This window comes from Diadema antillarum, unplaced genomic scaffold (genome assembly GCF_040938485.1).
Source record: "Diadema antillarum isolate AM-2024a unplaced genomic scaffold, OU_Dant_1.0 scf00000111, whole genome shotgun sequence".
NCBI classification, from domain to species: domain Eukaryota; kingdom Metazoa; phylum Echinodermata; class Echinoidea; order Diadematoida; family Diadematidae; genus Diadema; species Diadema antillarum.
Genome location: NW_027271000.1, coordinates 2,425,176 through 2,453,040, shown reverse-complemented (window position 1 = coordinate 2,453,040; position 27,865 = coordinate 2,425,176). Strand labels below are relative to the sequence as shown.

The 27,865-nt window shown below is 37.2% G+C and overlaps 1 protein-coding gene across 1 annotated transcript in view; it reads left to right on the top strand.

The window, feature by feature from the left end:
- Positions 1 to 15,319: 15,319 nt before the first annotated feature.
- LOC139719479 (apoptosis-resistant E3 ubiquitin protein ligase 1-like) overlaps positions 15,320 to 27,865 on the top strand; it is a 30,784-nt gene continuing 18,238 nt past the window's right edge. The window contains exons 1-3 of the mRNA XM_071630895.1: positions 15,320 to 15,855; positions 17,881 to 18,037; positions 23,841 to 24,079. Coding sequence (XP_071486996.1) covers positions 15,672 to 15,855; positions 17,881 to 18,037; positions 23,841 to 24,079 — 580 coding nt within the window. The 5' untranslated portion in view covers positions 15,320 to 15,671. The remainder of the gene's footprint in view (positions 15,856 to 17,880; positions 18,038 to 23,840; positions 24,080 to 27,865) is intronic.

The following is a 27,865-nucleotide window of genomic DNA, read 5'->3' as shown; positions in this document are numbered from 1 at the left end:
TTCCCGGGCAATTTTCGTAAAAATGTCATTTATATTTATTTCATTTGCGTTCAAGTTCGATATGTTTGAAGCTTGAAGTGACTTTGGTCAAACGTTTTCATGTCTAATGCTTTCAAATTCGTTTTAGGCACCCAAATTATTAGTGGTCACAAGTTTAGATTCGGATGTGAGCATTCAATTTCGTGTTTGGGCATGGATTTCCAAGTTTGTGCGGTCAAATTAGTGCGATGCATGATGGGCTCGCTTTTTAAGTACTTAAAAGCACTATCAAATTTCGTTTTTAAGCAAGCGATTTTCACAATTGAGCATTTGATTTCGTTATATGCACGTATACTTATAAATAGGCAAGAGTGATTACGTCCAAGTAGTCATTGAATGAGACTTTTACTTTATCGGGTTGTTTCCTACTTTGACTGGTTTAAGGCGGATCCAGGGGAGGCGTATACCCAGCTCATTAGACCCGGAAGTGGCACCAGAAATATATGTATATATATATATATATATATATATACCTTTTTTTCCCTTTTTTTTTGCGCCCTCCCTTTGCGGAATTCCTGGATCCGCCCCTGGAAACCTAAATTGTCGAAACTCGATGAGTCGCTGTCCTCTGTCGAGAATATTAATGTCCGCACTGGTTGCTAGATGAGTGGTATGGGTATTGCACTTGCTTTAATACGATCCTTTGAAGAAAACGAATTTGTTCTGAAATAAGGTCGACGGCTCGTCATAAGTATTACGGATACATATAAGAAACAAATGCGGCACTTTAGATCGAGTCATTGTGTGTTTATTCGGGACACTACATTCTCAAAATACTTTCTTTTTTCTTTTGTGGTAATCAGTGCCACGCATTGCCACGCATTAATCAATACTCCGGTTAATTTCAGCAGAAACACAGGAATATAACAAGCTAAACTCAGCACTAACTTACCTACTTTGCCACTAAATAGTAAAGAATTTGATTGAAATGTTGGACAGTGTTGGTAAATCGTGTTTATGAATATGGCTTCCAATAAAGTGATTCTGTATAGCACAAGCTACCGACCAATTTATGTTACTTGGCTGTTATATCTCAGGAACTTATGAAACGTATTTGAAGAAAACTTCAAACATTGGATTCAACAATGTGCCTGCACACAAATCTACACTAAAATTTAGCACTACCTGCACACAACTATCTTAGCTCAGGGATTTCTGTCGAAATCAATTGTCTCCACTGAACATCTTCTGCCGATTTTGGTACAGAGTTAACACCGAAAGCATTGGCAAATGAACAGAGCAAAGGTTATACCACTGACATGACAAATCACTTTTACTATACCGGTCCTATCTTACCAATCGTAGTTTTGCCATTTTAAAAGCGAAACATGAAAGTGCAATAATAATTGGCATATACTTGATGTTTTAGTATAATGAGTATTAATAACAAAGCCTTTTCCCCAGAGGAACATCGTATAAAGCCTATGTAATACAATATAGCACCATTCTTACAGAAATAGAAGTAGTAGTGGTATACGCTACAACTCAATAAGATTTATAGTATATCAGTCGTGTACATCCACTCTCTGTCATTTCTGGACAAATACAAACAAGCAACAATAATCAAACAAAGAAGGGCCCGTCAGGATAATTCGACAAATCAAATCTTTCTAAATCTTCAGTTTTCCAATTTCAATCTCACTATATATCTCTTTTCGAAACGTCATGAATGTTAATATACATGCTTTTAAAGGATACTTAAATGTCTCTTAACATCTTGTATGAAATCTTGCGGTCATACACTTCGGAGTTATTTGGGAAACAAATGAAAAATAACCACATATAGAGCAAAAATACCCTTTCTTTTCGAACAGAGAATTTTGGAATTTTTCGGGGTCCGAATAATTTCGATGGAAGTCTGTTTTTCCCCTCCATCATAGAGAAGTTTCCAGTTTTATCATTCTGAGGAAAGTTCTGAATTACCTTTACACAATCTATACCAGCTGATGAAAGTAACCTGGTTTTCAGGGTTACCAAAGGGGCACACAATCATGTACTTTAATTTACAGACTTTAAAATATCAGACAGCAGAGGAATGCGAGCGAATGAGACCGTCTTATCCGTACCACCGCCAGTAGCAATATTTGATGCCAAGCACTTTTACGCAGACGTAAGATCGGTCGCGTCTCTGCCTTCCTGACATCGCTCCATCGGTCTCTACCTCCAGCCACTGAGACGTTCGACCGCTGCACATCCCGCTGATGATAGGCCCGTTGGCGGTCTGGACGTAGCCCTCCGGGATTGTTCCTGCGACACGGTAATTCTCTGTCTCCATCTTGTCCGAGACCAAGTCGATGACCTGAACAAATAGTCGATGCAAGGGGAAAAAATCAAAGTATTCCGTTAAAGCGGTTCAATAAACTCAAATCGACACCAACTATGTGGTTCATGGAAATAGAAGCAGGCATGTACAATGGATGTGGACAGAACTGTGAGAGACAGCGCTTGTTTTGAGGGGCCAACGGATCAAAAGGCACTTGAAATAATATAATAGATTCTCCTAACGTCAAACAGAAAGTCAAGTTGGATCTTCTTTTTTCAACTTATACCTCAAGTACTGATTAAGTTTCAAAAGAAGTGACGGCAGATGTCGAGGAGGTTGTACATGGGCATATACCCACAACGACAACCCCACTTCCCGTAATCATGAGATTTGGGCCCTCGAGCCTCTTCATTTGAATTACTTTAAACACACATACACGCACACACTCACAAGCACACTAACATTCTTTTATATATATATATATATATATATATATATACGTTATATATATAAATAAATATATATATACATATATATACATAAATATATATATCAGTATATTCATGTATATGATTATAATGTATAATAGATACATGCACACGCACAAACATGCACGTTTCATAAAGACATACACACTAGCACACATTAACTTTTTAATGATACCTGATTACGTTCCTTGTTCCTGGTGAAGTTCTTTGTCATCTGTGCCAGTTTGTCTTCCAGGTCGAAAGCCACGCACGTGTTCTGATCATGAATATTCATAAACACCACATTCTGCCGGAGGAATTCATAGGAGCAATATTGATATGGTTAAAAAGTACATAGGAACTTTATGAGGGATGCGTCAGAAAAAAACCCCCACACACACACACTCACATAGGACGAACTCATAGCCATTTTCCTACAACATGATGAGTTACCTAGTTATTAGGGGATGTCGATGCCCCCTCCCCTCCCACCGATAGAAAATGTTGGGGAAAAACAATCATTTTGCCTCCTTCCCTGCCCCCCATGCAGTAATCGCAGATATGTGCAAAAATCGTTTGTTTGTTTTTTAAATAGAAAACTGTTCAACTATTTCACCTTAAACTGTGCGCCAGATTGTTAAACGTCATTGACAGATCCCATCCCTTCAGTGAGACATTTATTTTTCCTTCATGTGACACTTAAACTGGGAAAGTGCAATTTGTCATTGTTGTCTTTACAGGTTCATGTTCTCAGTTATGCATGACATTAAACTTTATCAACATAATTAGGTATCAATGGAAAAAGGAAGAGTTCTTAATTCCTTATAACCAACATTGCACTCTCCATAGCTGACATGAAATGGTAGTCCTCCAAATTTGGATTACCTTTTTTTTCGTCTTTTTTTGGATACACTGTGTATTATGTAATATGTAATTTTTCATGTTGTTATTGCACATCATGAAAAATAATGTAACTCTAGAGGAAGAAACGCGAAATCAAGCTCACCCGATCAAAGTCGATCGCGATCGTCGCTGGCGAGCCATCGCTGAAGTTACCAGGAGCGCTGATGAGAACAGTGTTGAGGGCGCTGTTGTAGGTCACGGTTTCGGAGGCAGACTCCCCGTTTCCACCCCTCAGCTCCAAGTGCCTAACCTGCAAATCACGTGATCAGTTTAAACGGCCTTCACTCTTCAGATTAGTTTATTATGACGTTAGATAATTATGACGTAGCGACTTGTATTTGGGCATGATATTAAGAGGTTCAGCCAATACCTGACAAAAGTCAGTTTCATCATGTGAAACGCATGAACAGATACAATGTTACATAGAGGACTGAGAGGCACGATTTCAACGTATGAGAAGTCAGCCTATATCACAAAATAGATCGGTAAACTGTTTTTGTAACGATCCTCTTACCTAGCACAACATGAAAATATTAAAAAAAAAATATACGCCTTGATCAGATAGAAATGAGGTTCATATAATTGATTAATTTTGGGGTTAATTTCTGAGTAGATATTCTCTTCATTTCGGAGAAAAATAATCGTAGTAGTCTCACTATTATACCTATTTTGTCTTTTAAGCTTTCTTAGTCTCCGTGAAAGCGTTTGTATATGTAATCTGCATTATAGAACTTTCATGCCATCGATGATTTAATATGATTACTTGCAGAGTGAAAGTTTTCACAAATCTGTTAAGGCCTTGACCATAGCAAACACAAAGCAATTCTAAAGTTAAATTAATGCTACGAAATTTTTGAAAAATCACGATCATCACTTTCACCATGACCATAATACCTAACATTATCATCATGGAATCTATAAAGTATGTGAAGTTTCATTGCACTCACTGCATCATAATCGAGGATTTGATCGCGTGCCCCATTCAGGCGACCACTTTTGGCTGGTTCCTGACACTGAGCACTTCCCTGGTGCACCACTGCAGCGATCGTGATGGCACCAGCTACAAGCAGAGCTGTTATGAGAACAGCGGTACAGGGGATCCTCCACAAGGCGAAACGCGAGGCTCTTGATGACGCCGTACCTGCCCCCATCTCGGAGTACGCTGGCAAAGACGAGGAATTGTCGCACTAACATAGGCCAGAGATGACATGGAAGATGTCGATAGTTTTGAGGTGTTTGAATGAACAGAAATGAACTCCGGAGATATCAAAGTGATGATATCGTATTTGTTGACGTGACTATTCAGATCTTAACTTTTTGCGAGATACTGAGAAACCACTTGAAATGAAATGATAAAAAGCTTATAATATTCTAAGAGGAAATCGAAGTTTACTCTATAAAATTTGTTTTTGAAATGGCTGCGAAATGCAAAAGTAAAGTAAAACAAAGCAATCCTAATAAGAGGTGGGTCTTACCTTTTATTAGGATCGCTTTGTCTTGGATCTCAGCTATTTCTAAGTCAATTTTCATCGAATAAACTTTAAATTCAACTTAGAATTATTTTAAGCTCTTTCATATTTCGTAAGAGGTTTCTCATTATCTAAATATATATATATATATATATATATATATATATATATATATATATTTAATTATTATCAACAGAAATTGGAAACCTGAAGCCCCATCTCAACCGAAACTGTATACCATCCCTTTAACTGTGCGAAGATCTTAGATGAATGAATATCAACGTCGATCGTAATATCATGACAATATTATGCTCATTGCCAAGGATACCACTGTATATAAATCTGGTACTTCATTCCTGACTTTCTTGAACAGTTGCGAGGAATTGAACAGTGATAGTTATGTTTGTTTTAGGGAAATTGTAAATTTCTTGAAAGATTGCAATGAGACCGCACTGCACTATGTGAAAAAGTTTGTGCAATTTCTTGATAAATCGTTCTGCATCCAATTGGAGTACACAATCTGAGTAATTTAATTCTTTCAAACACACACGCACACACACACACACACACACATAAAAGTGCGAATTATGTTGTGAAGTCATTTCTGTGATGTTATATTAGTCTAGAAAGCTCACCTGTGAACCTGATTTCTCCATGGTGAAATCGTATAGTTGATGCAGACGGTCGGTGAAAGAAGTTGCAAGGTCGACAGTTGAAGGAGTTGGTTGCTCACCGTCCAGTTGCGTGATGAAACGACACTGCAAGTTCACACGATTTATAACAAAACGCTTGGGCGTGGCTTTGGTAAGATCTGAACTTTCAATCAAAATCCTCACGCTCTGATTGGTTGGAGCCAAATCAACGGAGCGCTCATCTGAATCTGGCTTTGGTTCAATATGATCTCAAATTTTACTCAAAATCCACGTGCTCTGATTGGTTGGAACCAAATCAAAGGACCTCCCATCCTAGTTCAATTTGTACTCGCGCATTTCTGCTTAATGGCGACCAAGGAAAGAACAACAAAAACGCGAATCTCCTTCACCTTACTTCCTGAAATTGTCAACATTGCCTAATAATCATATTCATTTGGCTTTAACAGATACAGTGAAGCACAGGTACCGATGACGCACATGATGTGATAGGTCAATGTTCTCTACCTTTGAAAGTGAGAGTTTCTAAACCCACTTCCTTGTATAATGATATCTCATTGAAGCAATAGCTCTAAAATATTGATGTTTTCTTCGTCGGGATTCAGGGTAACAAACAGTTTAGGACTTGAAGGGAAAGCCCCTCAATATCCGCAATATCAGAGCAAGTGTCACATTATAGGTAATTCAAATGTCAATAGGGAAATCGAGTGATGTCCACTCAGCAAAACCAAAATTCTATAAGGTAAATAAAAATGTCCGTAGCCAAATCAAATATCCATACAATGGGAATTCTTGCGTCATCTCAGCTCAGTGAGATTATATCACGTCAATCATAGGTAATTCAGATGTGACATTATAGGTAATTTATTAGTTATCAGTTGATTCCAAAACACAGCAAAGATATCTTAACTCAAGAATATAAGATCCTGATAAGCATATCAGGCGAAGACAATGACATTATCATGCAGAGACAATTTTTCATGACTTTCTTAAAACAAATAAGAGTCTCACTCATCTTTGTTTACTTTTTTTTCTGAAGAACTCTGTTTGTTTGTTTGTTTGTTTGTTTTTTATCAGGGAATACGAAAGAGTGATGATACATTATTTAGAAAACTGAAACTTGACAAAGAATTCTGAATTTGCAGGAAAATGACAGGTAAATATTTATGAACTGCAACAAACCTGTAACAAAAGAAATATCTTTTTTTTCCGTGGGATGATGCAAAAGAGTTAAGAATCATTCTCAAGAAGAGTGTTTTCCTGTGTGTTGGGTTTGTTGTTGTTTGTTGTTGGGTGTTTTTTTTTTTGACAAAGTAAGTGAATAGCCCCAAGCCGGATTTTTTTGTTTGTTTGTTTGTCTATTCTTATAAACTATGAAATATACGATGGAAGCCATATCATGAGATTCACATTTTTATTTTTATTTTTGTAGGTGTGCATCATGCAAAAATTTCAATGAATTGCAGTTCTTTCTGGCATTTGATGTATGGTGCTGTTTACACACAAGAACATGTATAGGTTTACCAAGTCAACTGCTATATCAAAGCAAATGATAGTAATTCAAATTTCATCAGAAAATCAAATGTCCACTTATAATTGAGTAGTAATGACCAATATCCTTATAGGGACATATTTAAGAAGTCCATAGCCAAGTCAAATATTCACACAATACAAATTCTTTCGTCATCTTACGTCAATGAGACTATCACATCGATCATAGTATAGGTAATTAACATGTCACATAACAAAGTAATTCAAATATCTGTTGACTCAAAAATACTGAAAAATGCCTTATCTAAGAATATCAGATGTAATGACGTGTATGACAAGCATTATATATTGTGGAGATTATGACATTATCATGCAAAGACTATTTTGAATAACTTTATAGAATTATCTCCGTTTCTCTTTTTCTATCTTGTCTGGGGAAAAAAAAATCTTTTTTTTTTTTCAGGGAATGCAAAAACAGGCCCGTCGGAGCCAATGGTACGGTATATATAGACAGTCAACTATTGATATTTTTCCTACGCCGAAAGAAGAAATAAAACTATTTTGTGCTTTCACTGACGGTCGTAAGGCTTTTGATTCAATCAATAGGATTAAACTATGAAAATGTATGATCGTTTATGGAATTGATGGTACAATGGTAAAATTTTGAATGTTATTATCAATCTTATACGCTGTGGTCAGATGTTTCATCACTTCACTTCTCGTGTTGGTGTGAGACAGAGTGACAATCACCTCTTTTATCTGCTATATGCTTAAACGACCTAGAAAGTGAGCTCTTGTAAAGATGTAATGGCTTAAAGGTGATATCGAAACTATCCTTTGAATTACTGCAGACTGAGGACACAGTCACTTAATGTAATCTAATAACATTATCATATAATATGCTGATGACATTATCATTATGGGTAAATCTAAAGATGATTTCCAAAATGCCTTAGATACGTTGCACACTTATTGTAATGATAAAGACCTTCTTCTGAGGCACCGTGGAATAATGGATAAGACTCCTGACTTTCAAGCGGAGGACCCGAGTTCGAATCCAGTCCTGTGCTTTCCCTTCTCGACCCACATTATCTATTTATCTATAACGATGATAATAATAATAATAATAATAATAATAATAATAATAATAATAATGAAATATGTTGATAATGATATTATTAGTATCATTATCATTATTATTATTATTATCATTACTATTATTATTAATATTATCATTATACCTCCATAAGATTATATCTATAGCACATATTATCTCCCCCTACCCCCTTTAAGGATGTACGTTGAACTAAAACGCATCACCTTTGGTAGAAATGGGAAAATCCAATCAAAAGTTGGCTTAAACAGTCACCAATGAAGCACAGGTACCGATGACGCACGTGATGTGATAAGTCAATGTCCTCTACCTTCGAAAAGGAGGGTTTCTAAACACACCTCCAATTGTTTATTGATATCTCGTAAGAGCAATGGCTCTAAAATATTGATGTTTTCCTCTCCGGGATTCAGGGTAACACACACGTTTGTAGGACTTGAAGTCTTGAAGGGAAATCCCCTTCTGTTTTTGAGCAGTTCCATACCATAACAACATCCAGGATCGAGGCTGCTCGAGTCGGGAAATGCGGGAAAGATGCGATAACCCTAACCCTAACACCCCCCCCCCCCCCCCCCCCCCTTGTAGAGGTCACAGGTGAAAGCACTTCTGCCCTTTGTTGAAAGCGCTTAACGTTACTGGCACTTTAGCACAAAGAAACAAGTACAGCACAGTACAAAGACGCAGGTCATTAAAAAAATCAAAAGACAGCAAAAAGTGAATTTCTGAGGTGAATGAATGACTCGTTCTACTAACGGGACAGCAAGTGGTTCGTCCGCAATTTTAGTGTGTAATCAAGTTCCCATTGTAATATTTCATCTTGACATCATAATTATGTGATGGTGTTTGATATGCTGATTTTGATACAGTAAACTTGAAAATGGCCACCTTGAGGAGAGTTATTTTGCCATGCATGACTGCATGACTCAACTCTTTTGGTATTGAAGTAACCATTTTTGTGATTTTATTTTCTTTTATGTATTTTCATTTATATTTTTTTTCATTTTTGTCATTTTATTTTCATTTCATTTCATTTTCATTTCATTTCTTTATTGTCCAAATTATGTATAAAAACATGACATGGAAATTTGATTTTGTCACACATTCGTAACACATATTAACAACAGATGAATAACAAATTACATTACATATGAAACATCAAATGAATACTCAAAAAATTCAGGGAACTTTTCATTTTTGTTATTCTTTTTTTTTCATTTCAGAGCACCATGACACATCCTTTTGCACATCCACATTGACTCTATACAAGAACTGTGTAATAAAGTTAGCGAAACTTCACAAATACAAAACTTTCTTACTTTTTATTCGATTTTGATATACAATTTTCATTGTTGTTAGATATATTTCTTTCTTTTCAAATTTAACTTTCAGTTGAATTGATATTCCCCTTTAAGCGCAATGATAAATTAGTATATTCATTCTATCGACTCTTTTAACTGGCAGTACTTTGTATTGGAAATACGTCAGTAATTAATGTTTCCTACACTAAGTATCCAGCGGAGAGAAGCGCCATTCCATTCGTCTATTGGCCTTCAAATCAAGTACTGTATAATAATGATGTACATCACATCACATCACTGCTGTTATTCAATACACTCAGTGCCGACCAACTATGCAGGATGCATAGTGGGCGGAAACTTCTCCAAAGCTCCAAAGTTCACACTGCGTAAAAGAGGGAGGGAGAGCAGTGAGGGAAAAGTTGAGAATGCTGTTAATCTAAACTCTGAAAAAAAAGGAACCAAAATATATACAGTTGTGAAACAAACTCTTTTAGTGCAAGCATGATTTCAGTGTTTCCCTCATTTTTCGTATATTATTCTTCACTTCAATATTCATATTCAAAGTTCCATTATCATCATGTTTTGCTGTTGTTGTATTATACACTGTTCATATTCTCTGTTTAAAAAAAAAGAAAGCGAAGTGTATGCTTTCTCTGTCGAAATACAAAAAAAAAGAGAAAAGAATGCTAACATAAATGTTCAAATCGTCGCCTGCTTTCACGCAAACCCAGTATGGCCTTACGGTAGTGGATGTTTCGCGTATTAAAGATGCTAGAATTATTACTGTATGCCTATGGTTAACTGCTTTGGAAGAGTGCTCTATGTATAGAACCTATCACCGCGAAGTAGAATCCGATAGAATTAAGATAAAATGATTATCATGTCTTTAATTCGACACCGCTAAATTTTGCTGCATCACTAATTATATTGGAAAAAGGGTAGATGGAACCGGTATAATATTTACTGTTGTTACAACAACATCAGCAGCAGTAGCAACAACAACAACAACAACAACAACAACAACAACAACAACAACAACAACAACAACAACAACATCAACAAAAACAACAACACGATAAAAGAATTTCATTTTGACAGAGATGCGTGGACGTTAATCTTCTAAGATTTATTGCCAATAGTAAAGAATCTGTTGTGACTTTGTCATTGAAGAAGCTTCTGCTTTATAAGGATGTATAGAGTATCTCTTTATCCCATGTTACAATGTGTATTATTAAGAGAGGGGGGATGGAAAGAAGAGATAATTGACAATTGACATTATACACTGTCACAAACGGTATATCGAGTATATTACAGTATGTTGATGACGGTAATAATCAAACGCTTGATGTTGATATTGGGTAGCAATGTCAAAAGTGCAGCGCCAATGAAGACCTCAAGTAATAAGTATACTATTGACATCGACAATATGCATAATATTTTGACTGATTTGTGTTCAGGCAGGTGTCAGAAGTAAAACGCAGGAGGTATGAAGTTGTTTGTTTTTTGTTTGTTTGTTTGTTTGTTTGTTTGTTTGTTTGTTTGTTTGTTCATTTCCATCTGAGAGATGGCTGGATAGCCCATATTCAGCTACGTTAAGCTGGTCTTCCATGGGGTCCAGTTGGATGTGAGGTGGGACCACTCACTTCACCGGGTTAAACACCCTGCTCTTTGCGATGAATGAATGAAGCGGGATCTTTTACGTGCATGAGTTGTTACTCTCTTATACACGGGACCTCCATTTTATGTCCTATAAGAGGGACAGAGTGTTTTTGCCTCTAGCTAGAGGGAACGGTATGCTTACACACAACATTGCTCAGTCCAGACTCGGGTTCGAACCCTGTATGGCCGCGTGATCGTGAGGCAGACGCGCTACCAATTGACCGAGCCAACTCACCGCCCTTTCAGCCTTAAGTCATTCTTATTATGCATCTGAGAGTCAATGGTGCAATAATGTTGATTGTGAAAAGTCTCAAATATCATGAAAATATGAGTTGCATAACAGAAATGTAGAACAAAATAAACTAATAATCCAAGAAAGTTTTCTGACGCATGCAGTGTCATATGATTCATAACTTGATTTGATTTGATTTGATTTGATTTGATTTGATTTGATTTGATTTATTGTCGAAGAAGGAAATTCAGTTTTCACATGGTTTGACAATACAGATACATGATATGTATAAGAATATACATTATACATACACATTCAATGATATACATGAACAGAAAAGTAACATTCTAACGGATAATCAATTGAAATTTACTGCATACTTGATGGTTATAAATAACAAAAAAAGACACATTGTCTATGTTGTTGTATAACAGTATCAACATTATATTCATAACAAATATAAACACTGCATGCATTGACCTATGTTAATCATCGGATCATCACATTACACTGAATAACAAAAATCCATATTCAACAAAATTATTATACACTGACTGACACGTTTGCACGGTGAGTATTAAAAACCCCGAAATAAGCGGCTTAAATTGTGTCTAACTTCACTTTGAACAGTTCCGTTCAGTTCATTTCAGTTTAATTCATTTAATCCAGTTTAATTCATTTTAATCACAGCAATTTTCTTCAACAAAGCTATTCTTCTGCAAACCCGTGATCAACATAAAAATAACAGAAACTTTTAACAAACTGCATATACAATAATAAAGAAAGGAATAAGAGTCAGGCAACAACAAAAAAGGGGAAACGGAGCAAATACCTATAAATATGCTATTTTAATGATATCAAATAGAGAAAGAGAGGGAAAAAAAATCCTGGGCAGTTTCTTAGGAGTATAGCAGAGATATATCAAGAGCTCGTTTGAAACTGGACAGAGAGAGCTTACTTTTGAAGTCACAGGTTAACTGAATCTAAGTCTGGACTTCACTAAAGGAAATCGTTCTTGTTCCAACTTCTGTTTTAACCTAATACTAATACACATTTTTTCATACTGTTTCTCATAAAAATATTCGTTATGTATTTTCTTCAAAATTTTGCAATACATATTCCGGAAGCATTCCATTAGAAATTTTATACAAAGTGTCCAATGACAAACGATAGTAGATTGATGAGGTCGAGTACCTTGGTTGCACCAAAAGGACAGTTTTCAAAACTCTATTTTAAATAATTTGCAGCTTTTAAGAATCCGTTTTTCGCAAATTACCCCGGCTATACAATACTGCAATAATCGAATTTACTCTGAAAAAAACAACTGGAATTATATAATAGAAGAGCAGTTTCTTCTTGTCCATTTGGATGATACGTTTGTTACTAGTATTCTGTCTGGTTGATTTTGCAGCATTAATCAATAATCATTGAAAGCTGAAAGGCGTAGCCTATAACCAGATGCTCCCTTGCGCCAGGGGTATGTACGGTAGCACTGAAGTATTTTGTTTATTACTACATACTATACTCACCACCTCGGTATTTTGTATTGGGCCATGGATACATCGGTGCTTTCGACGTGGTCAGAACCATTATTATTGATACAGAAAAGAGCTATACGGATAATTAACTTCGCCACATTTTTGGAACACACTATTGTCTTATTCTTTTCCAGTAGAATACTTAAGATCCAGGATTTATATCATTTCAATATCGGGTCATTTATGTATCAATTAAACTCAGGTGGTCTCCCTGATGTGTTTTCTTCGATGTTTGTCAAAAATACTGAAGTTCATTCTTACCCTACTAGACCAAAAGATTCTTTTCATCTTTCTCTTGTACGGACCGTAGATTCTGCTTTAAAAACAATAACCACTACAGGACCTAAATTTTGGAATGAGTTGGAGAGAGAAATAATCCAATCTCAGTCTCTTTATTTATTTAAGCATAAACTTAAACTAGTTTGTCTGAATTTGTATCTATAGCTATTCTTCAATCCTCATCGACATTCTCTGTTCATACTTCACATTACTGACATTATCGATTATGTCACGTGCCACGCTCGTGATTTCTGTATTATCTCCTGAACTTCCTTTGTACACATTTGGTATCTCTGCTATTGTACAGTTTACACTGCATCTGACTTGTACCTCGCTCGGGTGATCACGCAACTCTCAAGAAGTCTTGTGCCGCGGACATTGTTTTCTTTGTTTTTTCTTTTTCTTTTTACTTTTCGGCGTTTATATTTCTCCAATTCACAAATTGTCATTCCTTTAATTACATATACCAAGTAAGAAATAATCTCACATCCGCATCTGGGAATCTACACCCTATACAAGCAATGCTTCTATGTAGATTCCTCATATTTCACATGTTTTATTGTCTTATAAGCTGTACTTGACAATTCATCCAGGCTTTTGTATTGTGATGTTTATGTTTTATGTATTTGTTGAAATGTGGAATATGGAACAATAAAAAAACAAACAAACAAACAAAAACAAACCACCAGGGAGGTGCAACTCCCTGCATGGAACCGCTGATCCCTATGCGGGATATCAGTCAGACGTTATCCTGAACATGATTGTATAGCCATACGGTAGCCTACATCGAAGCACAGAATGGACGCCAGTAATACTTGCGGTAGATGGACTCGGGCATGTAGATGGACTCGGGCATGTTTTCTCGAGGGTGCGGGCTCTCCAGGTGTCGTCTAACTCGTGTCGTCCCATTAAGATCTCACCAAGGAGGTATGAAAGTGGGCCAGTCCGTTGTGTGTGTGCTGGTGCGTGTGTGTTTCTCTGTGTGTAAAAATAAAACAAACAGAACAAAAAAAAAAACAAAAATGAAAATACTGAAAAACAAAAAAGTGTGTGTGTGTGTGTGTGTGTGTGTGGTGCATTTATAACATTAATTCCGGAGGTCATAATATTGCTGAAATAATGAAGCGAGTGAAGGTACTGAAATACAGAGCAAAGATAATCAATGATATATTAGTTAATTTTTTTTCGAATCAACGATGAACAGATATCTTCATTCATTTGATAATGACCCTAGGTTTGTTTTTTCACTTTTTTTTCCTCAGACGATCCATGTTAACCCCCCGAAAAAAACAACAGCAACAAAAACAACAAAAACAACAACAACTTCAACACATCGAAATTTGCATTTTTTATTTCCTTCACTCTAAACTAACTTAATTATCCTAACTGTGAAATTATTTTCTTGTCACTTTGGAAGATAATTACTAGTACAAGTATGTACAATCGTAATGTATCATGAATAGGCTAAGTGGTCGATTTTTTTTTCAGCTGAAAAAAAAAAACCCAGAGAGACCCAAACAGATATACAAACCAGTAGACACTATTGATAAGACACATGGGTCTGATCAGTGTTGTAAGTGATATTCAAACATCACTAAATTCTGGAATCGTGGTAGGGTCCATAATGTAGAAACACTGAAGAGAAAGAAAGAGGCAAGTAAAGCGAAGATACATGGACTAGCTAGTAACAGAGAGAGAGACAGCAAAATCTATTGAGGTCATCATGTATAGCGCCACCTAACAACAGTTTGCAGCAAAATTCCCCTCAGCAGCAGCTCTGCTCTCTTGGCTGCGCTGGTGTATGGTGTGCTAGCTCTCCGCTGGTATTGCTCTTTCGTACGTACTGGTATTATACACACACTGCATAGTCTCTACTTTACCTGTACGTAATAATATTTCCACTGCTTTTTCTCTGTGAGGATCGAGATCCAGTCCTGAGGAAGGAGAGAAGACCAGAATTGATATCAAGTTCTCGATCGCAGTGCTGGTTTCCCGGTTTCCTATCGCATCTAATACGTGCTTTGACTATTTAGTGTTGATGTAGGAGGAATCTACGAAAACGTTTCTGCTGTCGTGCTTTGTCATTTGCTTGAATATTCGTTGGGGAATATTGAGGACTGCTGTGTGCGGACGTCAGTGAAAAGGTAACCCGTATCCGGTGGGGTGGAGGTATCCCAACAGTACGCTAACTCCAGATCCTAACCATCATAGCTTCCCAAGTAACTTGTGAAAGCTGTCTCTGCTGTTTCGGTCATGTCGTGTGGCCACAAATATGGCGGAATTATCTACGTTTCGATCTAATTATCTGGTCAGAATAGTATTGTGTTTGGTACTGTGGATTGTAGTAAGACGGTATTGGGGTTCTTCGTCTGTGTCCAATCATGAGCATGCTGAATTCAAAGAGTGGTTAACAAAGAACGGCTTGAAGCGGTATGAAAAGCAACTTGACAAAGCTGGTAAGTTATGCTGTGATGTAGTTGATTTAGAGTGAGATACAAATTCACAAGTGCTGAAATCTAAACAATCAAGTGAAGCAAGAACAATCAAGTGAAACAAGAACGAGCAGTGTAGTGGCTGATTTGCCAATCATAAGTATTACTTGAGTGTCCCGCACATCGCCATTACATCACTGAAATGCTATAAATTTAAAGTCCTATACGCATAAAGAAAGCTGTATATACATTGTAATCTGACCATAATGCTGTTCAATATTTGACCACCAGCTATGTGATGTAGTCTAGTACAGATCTAGAAACTTTATGTTTTTGTGTTTAGTCAAATTTTGGCACGGGTGCTCGGACCTTTGTGTGGGATTTTTTTTTTTACAGGAAAAATTCTGAATGTTAAAGATTCCAGTGGAACCACAAGTTCAGTGATTGATACCAGAAATTTGTAACTCTTGTCATCAAATGCGAACAATGTCATTGATTTGTGCGCTGAGGAAGGGACCCGCACCTCGCCGCGCCACTCACCCCATGCCCCCATTGACAAAGTACCTACAGCTGTAATAAAAGATGTGTGCAGGGGACTGTGGATCACACACAGTTTACCTGTATAAGGTTTAACTGCGACCAGCAGCCCCAAAACATGTACCGGTAGCGCTACGCGTTTTGGGGCTGCTGGTCGCAGTTATATAAGGTTATAGGCCTACTTACATTGTACATAACACATATTTCTTTAAAAATTTAAGATTTTCAAGAAAAGCTGGCCTGTTTTTACATCAGTTTGCTTGATTGTGGTAACCCTATTAACGCTACAAAGTTCCAAGTATACTGCACACAGTCCTGTGCATACATACACATTTTTTTTTTTTTTTTCAGTGTGCCTGTACTCCACACAGGGTGGCGGTTTTAGAGCCCCTAGCGAGGTGTAAATACCTCACTAATTCTTTTTTTCTATCACCCTACCAACATCATATATTTTTTTATGTTTATAATTTACAATATGTGTAATATGTATTCCATATTTTGTTTCATCTTACTATTTACTTCATGATCTTATTCTCCTTTCTAATTCTTCTCCATTACAAGATGCCTAGCACTTAGAAACTTTAGTAATAAGTGCTTTATGAATGATATTTATTATCATATTCTTACCATGGTTTCTAATTGTTCACAATAACGTAAAAGGGTCTCTAGAAACCTACAAGTAGAAACCTCTTTGACTCTGTATCACTCATTTAAAATACTGTATGTGGAGAAACGAGCATTCCACTGTTGATTTGTCATCCTGACTGAAGCAGTGCCTTGTGTACTGCTGATTTTTATTTACCATAAATCATGATAGTCATGAGAGGCTCTAAATTCTTTTACTGCATGGATCCATCAAACAATTTGCATTGTATGTGCCTACATGCATCCCTGTATTTTTATTCAAATTCTAACCCTCTCCTATTCTTCCTAAATTGAAAGTATTTCCATGCAGGATTTTACACTAGATATTGTGGATATATTTATGGATTTGCACCTCTTCCGTATATTCTGTGGCTGCTGATGTTGTGTGTACTATAAACTTGTAATTCATCCAGATTTTCAATAGGGATGGCCTGCTTCATTTTGTATTATGTCTGTACGATGCACCATGTACATCTCCTTATACAACAATTACAATGTATATTGGTAGGCCTACAGTACTAATGAAGATGATTTAAAGTCTGTGTGGAGTAAGACTTCTCTTTGTTTTGTGTAACATGTTTGGATTGCCTGGATTTGGATTTCATTAATACACTGTAGATATTAATGAAAATAAATCAAAGATCATGTGTAAAATTATTGAGAGTGATCAAGTCCAATTTACTGACTGTAAGATCACTTGAGAGACTAGTGAGGTACACCTAGTGATCATCTGATTTGCAGGATTACATGTATACAATTTTTTTTTTACATACTTTACGTGTGATTGTGACCAAGGTCATTTATTTCACTTGATAAAGGGAAGCTGTCATTGAAGGTTGCCTTTATGTGGTCATGGTTATCTTGCAGGTTGCCAGTCCCTTGGGGAAGCAGCTCGTCTTGATATCAGTCACAGAGCTCTGAGGAGGCTGCCCTTGAAGGCCAAGAAGCGACTTGAGGAGGCAGTTGACCAACTGTCGTTGGAATTTTTCCTGGAAGACCACGGGTTGTCTCATCTCCTAACTGTGTAAGTGCATGTTCATGTCATGCCTTCATGTTGTAGTAAATGTTGGGTGTTGGTGTGAAGTACGTTGTACTCGTATTTCCTTATTACACTGTGTAAAAATCGTTTTACTTTTAGAAGTGATTACAGTGCGGAGAAGAGTGACATACAAGCCTGTATGAGTACAGTGTGCAGACGATGCATTAAATATTCGTTGTGAGTTATGTTGTAAATTGTGTATAAGAGTCAATATTGATAACACCAATCAGTAGCTAAATTGATCAAGATATGTTATATGACTGAGGTACCAAACATAATCTGATGAATTCAAAATCTGTGTGATTGTACTGAGTAGACTGGTGATTAGACCGCAGTTGGTACAGCCATGTTGCAACTTCTGTAAGCCTATAGCGCAGGAACTGTGTTTAGTTGCAGTATAGTTGATATTCAGGAATGGTTGAGATAATGCAGCAATTTTGTAGCACACATTAGTGAAAGTTTGAGGAAAATGAGACGATCTGTTCAAAAGTTACGAATTTGTAAAGTTTTTTGTGCAGCCATCACTGGATGAGAAGACCACAGTTTGTGATGTAATGTACCTACAATGATATTTTAGAAAATATACTATTTCTATATGTATATAAACAGAATTCAACATATTTTCATATTTCTAGCTAAATGAAACAGCTTGACTTACTACAGTACCTCTTTCTAAAAGCAGGGGGAACAATATTACCTTAATATATGTTTCAGTAACAAGTCAGGGTAATATCTACTTTTCATTAAAAATTTAACTTTTTTACTCTGAACCATATTCTTCCCCTCACCTTGCGCCCCCACCTTCCTAATACATTATTTTCATATTCTTATGTGCCACCTATTACTGTACAGGCTGAAATTTTCGCGTACAGATATTTTCGCAAATTGCTACTTGGAGGACATTTTCACGTGTTGTTAATTTCGAGGTTGCGAGGGTCTAACTGAACTTAGTTATTCGCGCGTTGTTATTTTCTCTTGTTGTTATTTTCGCGGTTCAAAGGCGATTCGTGAAATTCGCGAAAATTAAACCGCCGCAAAAATTTCAGCTCGTACAGTAAGTATGATGTGGTCTGTACTTTTACATGTAGGGGAGAAATCATAAACAAAACCATAGAACCAAGTTTCCTGTTTCTAGTTTTGTTTTGAGTTCACAACATTTACGTCAAGCATTTGAAAAAAAAAAATCCAATCCTATATCATTGTCTGTGCACACTACCTGCAGTATATTTGGCAGGAGTGATTTACCTTGGTGTCTGTCATCAAGGTAATTGATAAGGACAAAAATGCAACATGAAGTAAAGTGATACTATATGCATGGATGAAAAAAAAAAAGGATTGAGGGGTTTGGTTTTGCTCTGACGGGAACAATTATTCTCTATTTTAAAACAAAAGAAAGGATTTATAGACCTAGATTTACAGGTACCATCCAAATTAAATCATTCTTGATGAATGTATCGAAAATTGTCAATTTCATTAAATATTTCTGGCATTTCCACGAAAAAGAAAAGGAGAAGAAAGAAATTAAAATGTTTGGTTGAGATTCACCCACCTGGTCTCACATCACTGTACAATATACAACAATGTACTATTTGTCAATATGTGGTGGCGGCATGCTTTTTTGTTGGGGGGGGGGGGGGGGAGGAAGGGCAGGATGAGAGTTGTTAACATTCTTAGTATTTGAAAAATTGTGATTTAATCTGCTAAACTAAGCTTCACCAAACAAACTCACACCTACATACTCACACACACACAAAACATAACATACGCATACACACATGCACACATGCATCATGTAAACAGAGTTGGTGTTGGTATGGCCATGGTCGGTATGTTGGTACTGGTATGGCCAAATTCAGTACCATATCCGTTATACCAGGTGTGACCTCATTACCACTATGTATCATCTCCCCACGGTATGCAACATATTGTAGCGATCCTCACATAAATTGGTCACTATAGCAACACTTGTGCTCTGCAGTGTGATTGTGCCAGTGATTAGTGTAATGAATACGGGGCAGGGTGATACTATGTATACTGTAATATTATATTGTTGCAGGGTATGCCCATAGATTACTTATTTATGTGCGTTTTACTGAATTATTGGTGTGTGTGCTCAATCAGACCAGCGTATTGTACATATTTTGTACATAAAGGCAACTTGATTCATTGGACACACTTTCAGAAAATATAACACAGTATCTCTTGCCACTAGAAGTGTGTGAATATAGGGTGATTTTAGTAATGGATATGATGGAAATTAATCCTATGTTGCAAGCAAGTAGACTGCCTTGTGCTACAAGAAAATTGACTGAAAGTGCATGACCTCTGCCCAGCTTCGGAAGCATTTTTTAGTCTAGAATACCGGTACAAGATTACATAGCATTATAATGGCATTGTATTACATACATATAGAGGAATGGAATGATATGTGGATGAAATTGGAAAACGAGAAGCAGGTAGCAATTGATGAGGTTTCAATTTCCAACAAAGATCACAGGTTACTTCAAGAGGTTTTCCTACTCAGTGTGATATAGGGGAATTTTAATTACTGTACAGACAGGGTAGGTGATTGCAGGCTAAGATTTGGCTCAAAGTCTGAGTTCCAAGAATGTTTTGGTTCTGGTCTCTACTCGGTGGAATGCTCCTAAGCAAGTCTCAATTTGCATTGCACAAGTTTTAGATTTTGGTTTTTAACTTGAATTGCATACAGTAGGTACATCTATGTTGTGTTTCATCAATGAATGGTGGCTATCGGTGAAGGAGATTTTGTTATGTTGCAGTAAAAATGATAATTTTAAGTGTCTAGTAGAAGTCCTTTTAAAACTTTGGCTGTAAGAAAGGGACAAAAGGAATTGTAAGAGAATACATGTTGTGTTTTGCCCCTGTGGCGAGAGAAAGAAAAGAAGAACGTCACAGTACTTGAACCAATACAAGCTATCGTGCTGCCTTAAAACATACAAACAAACCAACAACAAAAAAATTGACTGCCACCTTTTCATAGCAGCAGACAAATCTTTCCAGAAACTACATTGTATTTCAGCGATTTTTTGGTCATGTTAACAAATATAACCCTGTAGATAAGACAGTAGATACCAAATTGCAACGTAGTAATAATGTCAGCTGATATTTGAGAGAGCTGCAATTCCAGTCAACCTAGTTAATAGAAAACTTTGTCATCACTATACAATACAGTACGACGGAAGATGACACACAGGGAGTAGAATCAACTACACTGTAGAAGATGCACACTATAAAACATGGGCTATTCTGCCTCCATATCTCCCCTTCCCTCCCTCCCCCTTTTCTTCTCTCTCGTGATTTCATTTTCTCGGTTCACATTGCATGTTTGTTCAAGAAGAATAGAGGAGTCATTGTAGGAGCTATTTGTTGCACACACAATGCAGTACTCTCATAATGTCATCACAGATTCGCATGACATTCTGATCCCAATACTGAAGATATGAATATACCATCTATTGCAATATGTGATCGAAGTATTTGCAGTGACATGTATGGTATGTGGGAGACATATTATTATGTAGTGGGGAAAACCAGGCACTTTGATATTATGCATGTGAGTGAAGACGTTATGATGTATCGGAGAGAGAGGGGGAGGGGGAGAAGAGTAATTGTATCAATATGACGTGGAAGATCTCAAATTTCTGTGCAAATAGCTGTTGCTATTTGTCATGCCAAAGTATTGTTCTCTCTTCTGATGGAGATGATTCTTGCTTTCAGGGGATCTTTTGCCAAAGGGTAGTGGGAGAGATTGTGCCCTTTTGATTTTGGCTGCACAGCGGTGCATATGTACTGTACAAACGTAGGTGCTCATGATAAAGTCGTGCTGCATCATAATTCATTTTCCAAGGTAGTGAGTTGTGAGTCTTGCAACCACTGTGATAACATCTCAAAATCCTGAACAGTGATTGGCTGTGGCGGTGGTATACTATATCTAAATCTTTGAACGCTCCCGTCGTTTGGTTGGTGGCAATATGTCATATGTATCCATTTATCTTTGCACACCCTTTAAATATTTACCCAGCTCCAGTATGAATTTTTAATTCATTTACTCTATTGTTAATGTGTTCATCTATGTGCACATTCTCTTTCATGTATTGCTATATCATGTATGGACATGGTTAGTCTAACAACTTATTCCAGGGATGTATGTGGAAAAAAAACAAATTATGAGCACATTTAAAGGACACGGTCACACATGTACAATGTATACTTTGAATGAATGCTGCAATATTAGAACACATCAATGAAAGTTAGATGAAAATCAGACAACCCATTCAAAAGATATGAACTTTTGAAGTTACTGACTACTATGTACAGTTTATGATGTTACAAGTGTAGAATGATACATGTATAATGAAAATATAAAGAGAATTTCACAGAATTTCATGATTTGAAAAAAAAGTACACATTCCCTTTGACGTGTCGGTGATGTACATACATGTTAAGGGTAATATTATTCCCCTTGCCTTGTGAAAGGGGCAAGTAAAGCACTCTTCTAGTACATATTGTATGCGAGCAAAAAAAAAGATAACATGTTGAATTCTCTTTCTTTATATCTCTCTGCACATGTGAAATCACAGGCTCCATAGTAGTCTTCTCATCCAGCGATAGCAGCACTGAAACTTCTTAAATTTTGAACAGATTGTCCGATTTCCCTCAAACTTTCACTGATGTGTTCTGGTAATATTGCTGCATTCTCTCAATTCCCATGCATAAAGGTGAACTTGTCCTTTAAGATAGTCATTAATCACTGATATTTCCCAAATGGTAGCATTCATCATTGTCATGTAGTGTGTTGTAGTGAAGCACTGCACGGACTCATTATCCCAGATTTATCTCTAAAGCTACTATGTACATGACCTACTTTGACTGACATGTGGTGTATCAAAGACAAAAGCATTGTGCCACTCTAACCTTTAGTTGAAATTCTAACTCATTTTGGCAACCCTAATCCTTGATTTAAAAAATGTCCTCAATGTGAATGAAAGAAGTGAAAAAAGAATAAAAGAAATTGCCTACCAGCAATCTGAACTTGGCAAACTGTGGTGACTATTAGTTTGCTTTTAAATAGTGCTGCTTCAGGAGGAAATGTGCAACTGTATGGAGAAATCACAAGTGGTACAGAATGTTGCAGATGAACACTACCAGTACAAGTACTGTTCATTATGCTCCCGTGATGCTCATGAAATATTACAGATTGCTTACATGAGTAGTCACGAGCATTGCTTACATATACAGTAGTATACTAGTTCACTGTATCATGGAGATTTCAGATGGTATGGTGTATCTCAGCAAAATTCTCAACTTCTATGTGGTCGTTCGCAAAGGTTGATTATTGTCACATTTTGTGATTCTTCTGATCTCACCGAAAATTAAGTAAGCAGTCATCCGTGGACCTAGAGTAGTAAAGAGTTCATCTTCTCTATTGCTGTATGTTAAGTTTGAAGTATACTTTTTTGGTGTGCTGTTACTTTAAAATTGTTGACTTTACATTATATGAACTCTGTAATGCACATACACTATAGTGTGATGTGCATAAAGGCAGTCCTAAGGTAAGTCTTGTACCCCTTATGATGTCTGCAAATGGATTGTACATGCATATGTATCACACTGAATGTCTCATTTATTGATGCTGGGGTCCTGACAGAGAGATCTTTCAGACGTCTGGAAAATTCCCTAGACAATAACTACTTCAGTTCTATGTATTTGACCAGGGGAAAAAAGATACCAGCCTCTGATCAACCACATCGTCTTTCATCTGACACAGATGCACAGAGCTTGACATCGGTGGCCTGAGTGAGCTGGGCGAGGTTGTGGTTTGGGATGCGGATGGTGCAGCCGAGCATGGTGTGAGCCCGGCAGATCTGCAGGCTCTCCAGGATCTGGCGGCCCTAAGGGGGGACTGGCAAGCAGAGCAGCACATGGAACCAGGGAGTCTGGCAGAGTTGTCCCTATCCACCATGGGGTCGGTTTTTCGTGGCATCTACCAGTTCGCTGTTCAGTTTGGTAAGGAATCACAGTGACTTTGATAGCATTGTGTACATACACTAAAAACTGTTGTGAAGAAGCATCTGCATTTTAGCAATGATGCATTCATATTTATGTCTGAGAGTGTTTAGGTGAGGGGGAAGGCTCAGACAAGACCTGTAGACTCATTGTAGTCAGAAAGTTGTGACCACCATCATTTTTATATTATACATATTTTTCTCTCCTTTTTGGTGGGGGGGGGGGGGGGATGACAGAAAATAGCAATGGGTTTTGGCTATCCATGTTTATTGTTAAAGGATTGTTACCTTGAAGTCACCTTCTAGTAACATGGGACAAGAATAATCATATGAACGAGACCAACTCTACAAGAGTAAAAGCACTTGAAAATTAAAAAAGAATATTCAGTTCAGATCACTTGATCCTTTGCCAGCTGAGTTGAAATTTGACTTGTATCTTCTTGTAGTAAGTGTCATGTGTAGACAGGAAGTGGAATATATTGATGGCTGGAACAATGAAACTCTTTTTAAAAACAGTGACTCATTCTAATTACATGTGATGGTTTATCCAATGAATTATCATCTTTGACATTAACTTGAGTTATCTATTACTGAAACCCAATCAGGGGAAATGAAATACACTTGTAGGGAAAAATAATGATTCTTGCTTACTACATCTGGAAACCTGTTGTTTAGGTACGTTGCTATCATAGGTTTGTGAGCGTTCCGATGGCTCTAAAACTGAACGCAGTTCACTACTTGAGCTAGATTCCATAACTTGTTTCCTGTATAAGAAGGAGCTTCCATCACTGATGGTTCTGAACAGTTGGTGGACAATTCCTAAAAATGTGCTCTTTTAATACATCGTTTCCTTTGTGTGCCATCTACATTAAAGGGGATAGTTTTGTCAAATATATACTAAGTCAATTCAGTGAATGCAGAAATATTGAGCACATCATTGAGGAAAATCAGACAATCTGTTCATAACTTTCAAATGGATTGTCCGATTTCCCTCAAAGTCCTCTGATAGTTCTACTAATATTATAGAAGTGCATTGACTGAATTCATGGAAATGTTTTGGGTTAAATCCCCTATAAAGTATTGTGTGGAAGTTATCTAAAGTTGTTGAATAAAGAGAATTAAAGACTCAAAGCAGCTTTCCAGCAAAATCTATCAATAAGTCCTGATTCAAAGAATTGGATTTCGAATGGCACTAGAAACAGGTAAAATTTTCATCGAATATCAGTCACCGTCCATTTTTACCTTCTTGGGTCCCTGGCATGTTCACCAACATGACACATGTGTATTCAGGGGAGGGGTAAGAGAGGCAGAAATGAAGGATGCTAATTAGCCCCTCTCCACAGTATGCCTTCGTCTGCACTACAACCTGTAAATACTTTTTGAAGCTAATATTAGGTTCAAAGTGTGGCAACAGGTACTTCTCATGGTTACAGAATCTGCACCTGCAACCCCAAGTAAGGGGCACCAATCCCACATGTGCCTGTGTATGAAGCTGGAAGGGGTGTTTTTTTGTGTCTCATGAAACATATTCATATGACTGTCTTGATAGTAGACTATGATCACTTGCCTGCAGAGTATAAATGAGGGAGAAATTTACAGCCCAGTGTCTAGTAATGTCTACTAGATGTCATTGTTCGATGCATTTCGGGAAGGATATGCAGAAAATTTGATTCCATGTGCTAGAGAGAAGGCATGAACAAAATATTCTCTCAACTGCAGAATGCACACAGCTCAAATATGGACCCAACTATTTCTGTCTAGTATGCACTTGTATAGAGAGGGGGGGGGGGGGGGGGGGGGGGGAGTGGGGCAAATTGCAAAATTTCACAAGGACAAACCGTAAATTTATGTAAAGTACTCAGCCAGTTCAGATGCTGTGTAATCATGCACTTCCTCAGAACCCACATTTCATGCCCATGGATATTCATGAGAGCATAAGCTACTTGTAGGCAAGGCAAATTATAGGTTTTCTTTGGCATTGGAAGTTGTTTGCATTCATAGACAACTTTAAAGGCCCCACTGTTTATCACGTAATGTGGCCTGTTATGGCTGGCTGCTGATGTCATGCCAAGCTACTAATCTGCTACATTTAGAGGATAATGATTCCTCTTCCCCCCCCCCCCCCACTCGCTCTGTAGCCTATCGCTTCTATCTAGTCAAATGAATGTAATCACGGCAGTAGAATGTATGCTCTGTGGCTCTATGATGTCATTCAGTATGTCGTTGGTACAGTGTGCTATGGGTATAACAGTATAAATGTGAGACATAAAACACACACTTTTTTGAGCCAGATATGAAACAGGTATCATTTGGGTTATCTAATGTATTTTGACATTTTTATGCCTCCGCCACGAAGTGGTGCCGGAGGCATTATGTTTTCGGGTTGTCCGTCCGTCCATCCGTCCGTCCTTCCATCCGTCCTTCCGTCCGTCCGTCCGTCCTTCCGTCCATCCGTAATGAATTTTGTGGACTGGGTAACTTTCAAAACCTTTTGAGGTATCCTAATGAAACTTGGCATGTATGTGTATTAGGGGGTGAAGTTGTGCCTATCAACTTTTGGGTGCACATGCTCAAGGTCAAAGGTCAAGGTCAAATGCTTAAAATTTCGCTATTTCCCCCATATCTATGCAATGCCTGAAGATATTTTCTTGAAACTTAGTGTATACATGTATTACCCAAATAAGATTCTCTGGTGAAAGTTTGGGGTCATGAGGTCAACAGGTCAAGTAAAATGTTAAAATTTCACTTTTTTCTCTGTATCTAGTATATATGCATGTACTGACTGGGAGTGGTTATCTAGGGAATTTGGGGTTCATGGGGTCAAAGGTCAAGGGCAATACTTCAAAATTTTACTATTTTCCTTATATTTATGCAATGCCAGCTGGATTATTTTTTTTAAATTTGATGTTATATGCATGTATAACCCACTAGACATTCTCTGGGATTTTTTTTTTTGTCAAGAAGGTCAAAGGTCAAAAGGTCAAAGCAGTGGCTCAAGTTATCTTGAAACAGTACATATTTATGTATGTTCTACCTGACAGTGATTCTCTTATGAATCAAAGGCCAGATGAAAATGATAACAATTTACTATTCAATACAGAAATTGCACTTTTTCTCCATACCTTGAAAATTACTCAAGTGCGTAAACTTATGAAAGGGTCAAAGTCAAGTTAAAGTTCTTAAATCCCCAAATACATGCTCTGCTATTCATCCAATCAAATATAGGTCAAGGAAGGTGAACATTCGATACATTTGTGACAAATATGTCATTTTAATATTTTGCCAATTTTGTGAAAATGTAATCACACATTGTCCACATGTATTATAGACCTATTAGGAGAATCATGCAGTATGGCGGAGGCATACCAGTCTCCATAGCGACATTTCTAGTTTTTTTTTGTCTGCAAATCTTGTGTTGAGTTTGAATGGGAGATTCAAATCCTCAGTAGAGATAAATGTTATTGTTTTTGTTTACTTGGGTGCAGTTTTCACTTAGGAATAAACAGTACATGCAAGACAAGTGCTTCAACATGTAGCATGGTTAAAGTTGTATTTGTTGTGCAAAGTGATATATGTGATCCTGCTCCCTTCCCCCACACCTATGTACAGCTGTACACATGTGATATTGTAGCTGAAATTCCAAGCTGAGCCTTCAGTTACTCCAGGGGAGGAGTTGACTGATATAATGGGAGAGTGTTGGTAATGTGACCCGCCACTTGTCTGACATAAGAAGAGGGTGTGCCTCATCTCGTGCGTACTCATTTACATTATATGGGGAGGGGATAAA